The 12406-nt window shown below is 41.1% G+C and overlaps 1 protein-coding gene across 3 annotated transcripts in view; it reads left to right on the top strand.

Moving 5' to 3' along the window:
- The window catches only part of LOC113406306 (cytoplasmic FMR1-interacting protein 1), a 122715-nt gene that overhangs the window by 27760 nt on the left and 82549 nt on the right, over positions 1–12406 (top strand). For all 3 annotated transcript variants that reach the window (XM_026650427.1, XM_026650423.1, XM_026650435.1), the window contains exons 2-8: positions 3990–4113; positions 5366–5455; positions 6559–6636; positions 7769–7870; positions 9775–9956; positions 11409–11505; positions 12227–12355. In XM_026650427.1, coding sequence (XP_026506212.1) covers positions 3997–4113; positions 5366–5455; positions 6559–6636; positions 7769–7870; positions 9775–9956; positions 11409–11505; positions 12227–12355 — 795 coding nt within the window. In that variant the 5' untranslated portion in view covers positions 3990–3996. The remainder of the gene's footprint in view (positions 1–3989; positions 4114–5365; positions 5456–6558; positions 6637–7768; positions 7871–9774; positions 9957–11408; positions 11506–12226; positions 12356–12406) is intronic.

The raw sequence follows: 12406 nt of genomic DNA, 5'->3' as shown, positions 1-12406 counted from the left end.
GTTTTTAATGCAGTTTCAGGAATTATATTTTGAGACTTTATCTATATTTTGATCTCTTTATGCGGCACATCTTCATTCTCACTTTGCTTGAGTAATCGGAGTTTTATGACTGTTCAGCTGCATTGGTCTACTCGGTGATAGTGTTGCTAACTGAGCCCTAAGACTCTAGCCTTGCCTTAGATTTTAATTCTGTGGATGAACCTAGTGCTGGTGAAATAGCTTGAGTTAGGTATAGGCAGGTGTTGTGCAAGTTTCCCAGTACAGCTCTGCCAGTACACTCACCTGTTGTTCCAGTCCTACACCTTTTTTTTTTTAGCAGGGCTCTGCAAATTGTGCAGTAAGTTTGATGTGAACAAATAAATTGTTTTTAAAACCTGCTAGCTTTGGGCCTAAGTTAGGGTTTGAATGTGATTCCTAAGTGGTGAAAGACCCATGTTCTCCATGCTGTACCTTTCCAATAGTAGTAGGCATTTATGAGATCACTGCTAAGTTCTATGCACACATTTATTCCTGGGGGAATTCTATGCCACTGTGCAGTGAAGAGTTTGTGCAGAATTAATGTTTCCTGCAGAATTTGTGATTTCCACCAAAACAATTCCTTTTGGTGGAAATAACAAATTTCAGTCCTGCTCAGGGCTGGGGCTCTGGCTGACTGCCAGACAACGTGGGGCTGTCAGTTGGACCCCCAGCCGAGTAACATTTCCTGAATCTTTTTTGTTGTCTGTATTGTTACAGACCTACTTGCTGACAAGTATTTTGAAATATATTACCAAAATAATTGAAATTGGTGTGATTATACTATATTGTTTCGACAAATAAAATATGCAGAATTTTGCAGAATTTAAAAATATTGTGTGCAGAATTTTTAATTTTTTGGTGCAGAATTCCCCCAGGAGTAACACACATTTGTTTCATTTTTCAGTCTCTCATCTGATCCTCCTCATTCTTCCGCTTCCAAACTAAAGCAGTATTTACAAGTTGATTGCCAGCCCACTCTTTCTGTTTTACCTTTTCTATTTGTTTCACATCCTTTAAGCTTTCACCACAAAATTTTCACTTCATTACTCTCTTTCCTGGGTTCATGTAAAGGAGAGAAACGGGGTGTGTGTGTGTGGGGGGAAAGAAACCTGATCCAGTCATATGAGGAATCTTTCACCAGGTGATCAGGGATCTACTGGATCAAACGTGTAGAGCCAGGGCACTTTTTACCTGGGACAGCCCAAGGAGGAGTTTTGTTCAGGATCACTTTTGCATGTTTTTCTTCTCCTGATGGAACAGTCTAAAGGTGGCTGGTGGGGGAGAGCCAGTTGCATGGTAGCTTCAGAATGCACTACTATTTTACTGCATATGTTCTTGATTAATCTGTAAGTATCTACATGGGGAACAAATATTTGATGGTGAGCTCTTCAGTCTAGCAGAGAAAGGTATAACACAATCCAGTGGCTGGAAGTTGACGCTAGACAAATTCAGACTAGAAATAAGGCATAGTTTTTTTAACAGTGAGGTTAATTAACCATTGGAACAATTTACTAAGAGTCGTGGTGGCTTCTGGATCACTGACAATTTTTAAAATCAAGATAGGGCGTTTTTCTAAAAGACATGCTCTAGGAATTATTCTGGGGAAGTTCTATGGCCTGTGTTATACATAGGGTTGCCAACTGTCTAATGGCACAAACCCAAACAACTTTGCCCCGCCCCCCTCCCTGTCCTTCCCCAAGGCCCCACCCCTGCTCACTCCAGCCCCCTCCATCTGTCGCTTGCTCTCACTCACTTTCACTGGGCTGGGGTAGGGGTTTGAGGTGCGGGAGGGGGTGCAGGCTCTGGGCTGGGGGGTGGGGCCATGGGATTCGGAGTGTAGGCAGTTGCTCTGGGCTGAGCCTGGGGCAGGAGGTTGGGGTGCAGGAGGGGTGAAGGGTGTGGGCTCTGGGAGGGGGCTCTGGGCTGAGCCTGGGGCAGGGGGTTGGGGTGCAGGAGGAGGTGCGGGGTGTGGGCTCTGGGAGGGAGTTTGGATGCGGGCTCTGGGAGAGGGTTGGAGACTGGGAGGGGGCGAGGGTGGTGGTGCTTACCTCGGCCAACTCCCGAAAGTGACCGGCACATCCCTCTGGCAGCAGCTTCTAGCTGGGGGGGCCAGGGAGCTCTGCGCGCTGACCCACAGGCACTGCAGTTCCTGGCCAATGGGAGCTGCAGAGTTGGTGCTCGGGGCAGGGGCAGCGCTCAGTGACTCCCTGACTCTCAACCTCCCCAGAGGCTGCAGGGACAGTGCCGGCCATTTTTGGGAGTGGCATGAAGTGAGGGCAGTCTGGAAGCCTGCCTTAGCCCCACTGTGCTGCCAAACTGTTAATGCCCAAAATCTCCCTGTTTGGCTGCAGTAGCCTCGAGGAGATAGGGCCCGATTCCAGGAGACTCCCAGCGAAACCGGGAGGGTTGGCAACCCTAGTTATACAGGAGGTCAGATTAGATGATCACAGTGGTCTTTTCTGGCCTTGGAATTTGTGAATCTATACCCTGCTCACTGTACAGCAGCAATGGGGTGTGCACTGGTATTCTAAGGAATCACAGTGGAACAAAACCCTGGTTGCAAGCTTGTTGTTCAGGACACCAGATCAGTCTCGGAAAACAGAAAGCTGGTTACTCTGTAGATTCATTGTGTCAGCCGAGCTAGTTATTTTCTTTTAAGGGAAGTGCTTGCTGTGATGAAATCTCCCCATAGCTGCTGCTGGGGGAATGTACAGTTTTATGTGAAGGAAAGTAGGGAAGCAGTGTTGTTTAGTGGTTAAAGAATTGTGAGTCATGAGATCTGGATTCTGTTCCTGACTCTGCCACTTGACTCACTGTGATCTTTGGCAAGTCAATAAACGTAAATGTGCACGTTTCTTTTCTGTAAATGGGAATAATGCATTTTGGCAAAGGGTTCTGTAGTGCTCTGAAGAAGGTCCTATATAAATGCTAAGTACTGATAATATTTTATTACTCTAAATATATTGAAGCCCTATGGAACCCCTGTGTTTTGAGCCTGATGGATAGTACCAGATGATGTCTCTTGCAAGGTGCACGTGTTAATTTTGCCTTTTGAAAGTTGTTCCAACTTTTAAAGAGACAATAGAAAAACTGTGATTAGAGGAAGGGCCAGTCCTGTCTTGTAAACTAGTGGTTTCATGCTGTCTACTAACCCTAATGTGTACAATCTATTTGTCTGGTTTGAAAGTTATATACAAAAACATCCCGTTAAACCAATATACTGTAGTGCTGTAATGATGGAAGTATGCTACAGGTGCTCTGCAATTTTTCACCATAAAATTTCCTATTATAGCTATCGACGGTTCAGATTCATTTGCAGTAGCAATTGTGGGAGGGTTGGTGTGTACACGGCTCTATGTGGTCCTCAGGTTTTTAAATCCAACATCATTAATCCTAATCAGAGCAGCTCTAGATACCATTGTGTTTAAAATGCTAGTGGCTGCTGACACCATGTCTACATTTAATTCTTCCACAATTGTTGAGCTGGTGGTAGCAAATGTGGAAAATCATGGAAAAGGCCGTAAGGGGGCTTCGTCAACTAAAAATTTTATACCTACTCTAGTTACAAGACTCTGCCCAAATTACTATAACTGAAAGAGACTACAGGAAACAGGATTTCCCTATTTTTCTCGTTTGCTTGCCTTGACAACGCTTTGTTCAATTAGTTTTTATTTTTCTGTTGTATCGTCAGTCAGTTTTCCCTGTTGTTTGTGTGGGTCTGTCACACTGTGATGGGGAGAAAGAAACATTTTAAAACCACAAAAATTGGCAGGAGTATGCAGACAGGTGTGGAACCTGAAACTCCTTTTAACTCGTATTGAAACTAACGAGGTTTCAGTTTGACACTCTCTCTTCTAGGGTGGTCTCTAGCTAAGTGGGCCTGTGTGAGGGATGTTGTTCATTTCCCAACCAGAAATAAATTGTTCCTTTGCTCTTCACATTAGCCTTTTTTCATAATTTCCCCCCCACAGAGACAAAATGGCTGCTCAGGTTACTTTAGAGGATGCCTTGTCCAATGTGGATCTCTTGGAAGAATTACCATTGCCGGATCAACAACCATGTATTGAACCCCCTCCGTCATCTCTGCTTTACCAGGTAAGGAGTATCTATTATGAGTCTGTGATGCTCCTCAGAGGTACTCAGGTTGTGAGGCCCCTCACTACCATCTACCCTTAGTGTGAAAGCATTGTCTGAACCTGCCAGAGATCAGCTCCCTGACTCCACCGGCCATGGCCAACTCAAGCACTCCCCTCTCAACCTATGCAGGCTCTGCTGTTCCTCTGCAGGTTAGCGATGGGCACACGCCAACCCCCGAACTCTTTGAGCGTCCCCCTGGAATATGCAACCTCTCGTCCACTGGACATTTACAGAATTTCCGGGTCTGCTGTTCCCAAAGGAACAGTACCCCCAGCTTACCAGCTTCACCTCAGGCTACTGCTTTGCTTAACTCACAGCACTGAAATTTGTTTATAGTGAAAACAAATATAAGTTTATTTAACAAAGAACAGAGGTTCAGGTAATAACAAGTCGGTAGAAGAATTGCAAACAACTAGATACAAATAAAATAAAAGCATAATACACATTCTAGAGCCTCCATTTAATTAACAAGATACTTTCGTGTCTAATAAAGTTTAGCACAACCCAAGTCTTTGTCACAGGGCTTAACAGCCCTGGTTGGCTGTGATTCTTTTTTCATAAAACATGCATGCTGGTAGCTTGTCCCTTAGATGAAGGATCCAAGGTGAACTAGTGCCCCCCATGTATATCCCAAAAGTCCATTGTCTACATTCACAAACAGAATACCTCCCCTGGCTGTTTTGGTTTTGTTTCATTTTGTTTCCCCAGCAGCTTTTCCTTTTTTGTGATTTAGCAATTTTGATTAGCTTGGTGGATCAGTATGCAAATATATTTACATTGTGAGGGACACAATACACGACCAGACAGGGAGATAAGTGTTTACTATGTCCTGCTTGGGAGGAACTTGTTTATCACCTTCTGGTGACCAGCCCCAACTCACAGATTTTAAGAACATAATTATCAACATGCATGCATGACTCCTGGAATATTATTCATACATACATTTTTAAATGCACACCAGTGAGCTCCTGACTTTTGGTAGAGACCTTACATGCCACCTTTTGGTATATATATGCATATACTTGATCTAGGGGATCCCTGTAACCCCTTTAAACCTTTTCTGTGCCCTCTGCCTCTTGGCACCACGAGGTCCCTGGTCACAGATTCCCATTAATTTCTGGATAAGCATATGTCCTTTTTGTTGCGATAAATACCAACATTTGAAATTTTTCCCCAAGGGTTACATGTTTGTTTATTTTCTTTCATGCAGCCAAACTTCAACACTAATTTTGAAGACAGGAATGCATTTGTCACAGGCATTGCAAGATACATTGAGCAAGCTACTGTTCATTCGAATATGGTAAGTAAACATTTTCGACATATACTCTTTTTATTTTTATGTTTATTTCGTTAATAAATTGTGAGAGAAGAGGCATATATCTTTGACAAAACTTTCTTATAGTGGGATGAACATGCACGGAGAAAATAGGAAACCAGGTTAGCAACCAGACTTCAAACAGCCATAGCTGTAAGGAATGATCTCTCATAGAAAAAATATAGCTAGCTCACTCTTTTCTTGTGCATCTCAGATAACTTCTTGGCTGGGTTAGCCAATATTGCCTGAAGTTTCTGTACCCAAGCCTTCCTTAAGGGATTCTGTATTTTTAAGTTGTCCAAGTTAGGCTAATACTGTATTATCAACAGGCTCTGACTGTCAGAGAATAAATTTATCTTCTGTGCCAGAAACTTCCTCTACTCCTCTAGCATTTTGGTCAATACCTGAGGGGTTGCTGTATGCTATTTTTTTCTTCCCTGTCCCTGAAAGTAATACTTCTCTCTTGTATTCCATATAAAACCCCATGGATCCTAATCTATTCCCAGTGTAGCAGTTCTGTTGTCTGTGGTTTTTAATGTCTTAAATTTGTAAAATATTACATACTTCAGGATTAATAGTTGTTTAGTTTTGCCAGTAGCAAAGTTTGACCTCTTGGACTTCACATTTTAGTGGATGTAAAGTGTCATTTAGTAATCTGATACATATTCATTGCATTAAATAGTGTTGTAAATAGTCCATATTCATTCATGGTAGAATATTATTGAAATGAATGACTAAGAACAGATCAATTTTTAGCTTTAGAATTAATTTTGCATGTTCAGTAGCTGAACTAATTGTTTCAATAATTGATGAATCAGGTTGAGTTGTGCTTAACCATAGAGAACTTGCTTTACTGAAAAAAACAATGTGACCAGACAATTTGAACATACTATTTAAGATGATATATCGGTTAACATTCAGTATGTGTGACCGGTTATGTGTACATCCTAGTAAGAGAAAAAGGTTTGTTTGGCTCAGGGTGTGTGTTTATGTGTCAGAGAGAGAGAGAAATAATGGCAGTTTTTAATTTTTTTCTGTATTTACCATTCCTTCTCATATTGATACTAATTCATTTATTTATATTTTAGAATGAAATGTTGGAAGACGGTCAAGAGTACGCTGTCATGCTGTACACATGGAGAAGCTGCTCAAGAGCCATTCCTCAGGTAAAGGAGCAAAATTCAATTGTCAGACAGTGCTTGAACTTTCATCTCAAGTTCTTTCCTGATTGTGTGGATACATTGAACCAGCAAGACTGGGAATGTTGTTGAAGCAAAACTTTCAGCTCCTGAGGACTGGATGTTTTTTTGGTGAGGGAATTAAGGAAGCATTTCATGTCACTCTGTATTAATCTTCGTGGCTGATTTGCGAATAGGGTAGCAATAATATGCACTGGATGGGCAGTTTTGATAGTAGTGTTAATTTGACACCAAAATTTCCCATGTCATTTAACAGAAAACAAATGGAGATGGTAGTGCCAGCAAGCATTTAAAGCTTAAATTCAAAGTGGTTGTGATCCGCAACTTAACATATTGTTACTTGATGATGTAAACTAGGCATTAAATACTGCTCTGGAGATTGTCAAAGAGGATATTGGGTCTGGTCACTTTTTAAAAATGTTTGAGGCAGTCCAGATTTTGTGTGTGTGTGCATGCATGCGGGTGCACGTGCTTATTTATATAATGCACACACGTGGTGGGAGTCCAAAGTTAGGACTTAAGTGCCTGAAAAACTGAAGTTTTTGAAAATAGAGTTAAGATGAGCTGGAAAAGCAAATGAAATCACAGTCCTCTTTTGACAGCTCTCTGATTTTGGGGACTTTCTTTAAAAAAAAAGAAAAAAAAATCTGTACTGCCATGGAAGGAAGGGGATCGTCTTTTGGTTAAATTACTGGACCTCAGAAGATCTGGGTTCAGTTCTCCACTCAGTCATAGTCTTTGTGACCCTGGGAAAGTAACTTAATGTCACTGTGCCTTGATTCCCTAGCTATAAAATGGGGAAGATGCTTCCCTACCTCAGAGGGATGTTTATAGGCTAAATTCATTATTATCTGAGGCACACAGATACTGCAGTGAGGGGTGCCATATAAGAACCTAGGTAGCTCTGAAAATTTTTTTTTTAGTCCCTGAAAACTGTGTTTGAGATGTTAAAAACAACAATTTAGCCTTAACTTTGGATAAACAGCACTATAATACATTTTCTTGGTTCGATGTGCCATTCTGGAGCTGTCTGTCTGCTGAAGTTTTATTTGGGAGTGACTTTTCAGTATCACTATTCAGTATCTTTGATTCTCTTCAGGTTAAATGTAATGAACAGCCAAACCGAGTAGAAATTTATGAAAAAACTGTGGAAGTTCTGGAGCCCGAGGTTACAAAACTGATGAATTTTATGTACTTTCAGGTAAAAAGAGTTAAACCAATAGCTATTTAATAGAGGTTTTGTTTTGTTTTCTCATGTGCTGTGGTGTTGTGCGCTCTGCTTTAGCTGACTTAGCTCAAAGACTATATTACTGTAACCAAACGTTGTAAAGATTTTACATGGCCCACAGAGAGAGGCCATGGTCCTGACATGTGACTTAAACTTAGAGTGTGTTCTAAGTGCAGTCATATTTGTGCATGTGGCTTGTCGCCTGTGCTCAACTTCTTGTTCCGCATGCAGTTATTACACAGTTTAAATTCCTTTCTTTTTCATTTTCCATATTTATGCTCACTTTTACTTGACCACTTGTTTTTCCCGGAAGTGACTGCAACATCTCTTCTAAGCTGTAGAGTGAATCAGTTTTCTTCTTGCCCAAAGACCTTTGATTCTGCTCTGTAAACACTTGAGTAACCTTACTTGTGTGAACATTCCTGTTGAAATCAGTGGGGCTATTTGCATGAATAAAGATATATTTACAGGACTGGGCCCTATGTTTGCTGCTCCTTTGGACACTATGCATGCTTAATATGTTTTTATCTGGCTAGTAGCATATGGCTGCACAACCCTAAGGGAGGAGCTGTTTGTTCAGCATGGTTCTCTTTACTTCCCTCCCATGGCTTGGACTTGTATGGTCGTTTTTGAGGAGAGAAGCGAACCTGTGAAAGCAGCTCCACTTACGGGACTTGGGTAGAGCTTAATGGAGTGGTTCTTGGGCTTCCTCTCTTGAATCCCTGAATCTCTCACTGTCTGGCAGAGGAACGCTTAGTGGTAGTCTGCTACTCTCTTTCCTTCCACCCTAGCCAGTCATCTCATATGGTGGGCTGTGTGTGCTGCTAGGCAGCTTAGTGGGGAGCAGCTGCAGCTCAGAACTCCCAGCTCAGAGAGGAGGCAGCTACTGGGGGAGAAGGTGAAGAGTGAGTAGAAAGGCAGCATTCCCACCACCGCCCAGTGCAAATGGGCCTGATTAAATCCAAACCAGGCTGTTCCATTCAAGGAACTTAATGTGCTCTACAAATTGTGGAGAACATCCTTTTTACAGCATCAATTAGACTTCCTTGCAAAAGAACTTGAAAACTGCAAACTAGAGCAATAAAGAAAAGAAAACCAACAAAACATTTTGATCCCAGCCACTGTGCTTCATGCTCCAGCAAAATTCTATGGTGGTTGCAATGTCACCTGCGCTAAGCATACTGATTAGTAACATATGGCTGTACATATGGGGAGCTGGAGAGACCATGCTGAATGCTCATCTTACCCTTACGTATTCTGAAGTTTTAATGGAATTGTCTCACTCCTACTTGCAGATGTCTTTTAAGTGAACTTTGGAATTGGATGATGAGTTACTTTAGTGGCATTTTACTGTTAAAGAACTTTATAGGAAGAGAGAGGGGATAACCTAGATCGGTGTCTCTCAACCTTTCCAGACTAATGTACCGTTTTCAGGCGTCTGATTTGTCTTGCATACCCCCAAGTTTCATCTCACTTAAAAACTACTTCCTTACAAAATCAGACATAAAAATACATAAGTGTCAAAGGACACTAGTACTGAAAAATTGCTTACTTATTTTTACCATATCATTATAAAATAAATCAATTGGGATATAAATATTGTACTTACATTTCAGTGTATAGTATACAGGGCAGTATAAACAAGTCATTGTATAAAATTTTAGTTTGTATTGACTTCGCTAGCATTTTTATGTAGCCTGTTGTAAAATTAGGCAAATGTCTAGGTCAGTTGATGTACCCCCTGGAAGACCTCTGCTTTCCCCCAGGGGTACACATATCCCTAGTTGAGAACCATTGACCTAGATATTGCAGTGAAAGTAAAACATTGAAACTGTTTCTTTACTAAACTATGGATTTCTGCTCCTTCCCTCCACTAGAGAAATGCAATTGAACGATTCTGTGGGGAGGTGAAGCGCTTATGCCATGCAGAGAGGAGGAAGGATTTTGTGTCTGAAGCATATCTGATCACTTTGGGCAAGTTCATCAATATGTTTGCAGTATTAGATGAGCTGAAAAATATGAAGTGCAGTGTGAAGAATGACCACTCTGCCTACAAGCGGTGAGACGTTATAAGAAAGTATTTGTCAAGCTTACTGTTATTGAAATATAGGAACCCGCACAAGATGGCAGTAGTAGCTCTTTTTACAACACCAGTATTATTTAAATGTAATCCCATCTACATTAAAAAAAAAATACCATGAAACTAAAGGTGAACTGACAGAAAAAACTATCTGAGCAAATCTGTTTTCCTTCTGCTCTTCTACAATAACAAAATAGATTTCCAGGTGTAGACTCTGTCAGCCTGTTTTTCATTATGTTTTAAATTTAATGAGAATACATTGTTTGAGAAATCTTTTAACTTAGAAATTCTTTCTTTCCAGTTACAGAATTCCCATTTTTAGCATACATGGTTGATCTTTTGTCAATGGCCACTGATCTTGTTGCCCTTAAGGCTTTCTGGCTTTGCTCTGACAGGCCCCTTTGATTTACAGATGAAATGAGAAGGGGAGAAGGTTAGAATATCAGGAATGAAACCCCATTCTCAGCCTGACACTGCAGCATGTAACATTGATAAAGTCTTATGCTGTGGCAGATGTAGGAAGCAAAGAGAATGTTTGCTTCCATAACAGCATCTGCAAAGCCTTGTACAGAACAATACCAATAGGTCAAGATCTATCCCTCACTCAACTACCTTAAGAAAAGGTCTTCGCTTTACTCATGTTTAACTATAAAGCGTCCATTCAGGGCTGAGGTTTTCTTCCTATGAGGAATTCTTTTTTGTTTTGTGGGTGAAATCCCTTGGATTTTGATAGACCTTCTCTTCCAGAGCAATGTCCTGAGGGGACAGACACTATTCTCTAAAGGCTCGATATTCAACTGGTGTAAGTTGGCATTGAATTCCATGGAGCTATGGCAACCTGCACCAGTTGAGAATCTTGTCCTAACTCTACTTGAGTATAAGCCGGTGTCACTCACTGGTACGTGAGATGCTGAGGGTGCTTTGATTCATAAACTGTGAATTGTATCTGTGTCCATCCTAGCTAGTTAAGACCCATGGGAGCCAGTGAGCCTACTGTTAGTGGAGATTGTCACCACCTTTGTAAGAGTGGGGTGCCGGTGTTCTCAAGGAGGGTCTGATGAGGCCTCTTAAGAAACCAACTTTTAACATGGACAGTTTTACAAAATTTAAACCTGTGTTTGAATCTCACATTCTCAGAAAAGTGTAACAAAACAAGTCTAGTAGTGTCTGGTGTGCTCTCTTTTGCCTGATCGCAGGTAATTAAAGTCAGATCAACATCACCAATGCAGTTACTATGAACTTGTCTGAGCAATGAATAAAGCATCTGTGTTGATTCTTTAAGAACTGTCATCTACCTTTGACCAAGAGGTAGCATTGATGTATATGTAGTTTCGATCAGGAGTGGATGGACTTGCTCGTGAGCGGCTCTGCTATAGGGAAATGTTGATTTTTTTCCCCCCCTTGAACTGGGTTCTTTTTCTGTTTCCAAAGAGCTGCTCAATTTCTGCGTAAAATGGCTGATCCTCAGTCCATCCAGGAATCCCAGAACCTCTCCATGTTCCTTGCTAATCACAACAAGATTACACAAGTAAGTTTTCATAATCTTACACTAAGTAGCAAATATTTTATAAGCTATTAAAAACACACTCAGTTCTGTAGCGAGACAAGGTGGGTGAGATGATATCTTTCATTGGACCACTTCTGTTGGTGAGTGAGACAAGCTTTTGAGTTTACACAGAGCTCTTCTTCAGGTCTGGGAAACTTACTCAGGGTGTTACAGCTCAATACATGATGGAACAGATTGTTTAGTGTAAGTAGTTAACACATTTCAAGGGACCATTCAAGGTGAAGTGATCCGTAAACACCCCTCCAGTCATAGGGGGGAAAGAAAGTGGGAGGAAATACAGCCTGGGGAGGGAGAGTTGTTAGTGGGTTATAGATTATTGTGATAAGCCATAAATTCAGTGAGTTTATCCAGTCCATGATTTTTAGTGTCTAGCAAAGTTAAGAAATTAAGGTCCAAGGCTTGTCTTTTGAAAGTGTTGTGCAGGTTTCCTTTGAGGATGAGAACTGATATGTTAGATATAGAGGGATAGGTTTGTGAAAAGTGTTCACCTTCACCCACAGGAGATGTGGTGTTTTTATCTTTTTCCTGTTTCAGTTAATTTGAGAGCATGGTGATTGTCTGGTTTCACACACACAGTTGCTATTGGGGCATTTAATGCAGTTCTGTAGTAACTGCTGACATCTTGTGTGTGTAAACAGTAGACTTAATGTTTTTATTTTGTTTATTTTATTTTGTCTTCTAGTCTTTACAGCAACAGCTTGAGGTGATTTCTGGCTATGAAGAACTGCTGGCTGATATTGTGAATTTGTGCGTGGACTACTATGAAAATAAAATGTATCTAACACCCAGTGAGAAACACATGCTCTTAAAAGTAAGGTTTTTTTTAAAGTGTTGCAAAGTTTAACCATAATGGGGAAGGACA

Source organism: Terrapene carolina, unplaced genomic scaffold, assembly GCF_002925995.2.
Source record: "Terrapene carolina triunguis isolate 2854851 unplaced genomic scaffold, T_m_triunguis-2.0 Scaffold25, whole genome shotgun sequence".
Lineage (NCBI taxonomy): Eukaryota > Metazoa > Chordata > Testudines > Emydidae > Terrapene > Terrapene triunguis.
Note: the sequence above shows the minus strand (reverse complement) of the source record. Positions and strands in the feature narration are given on the sequence as shown.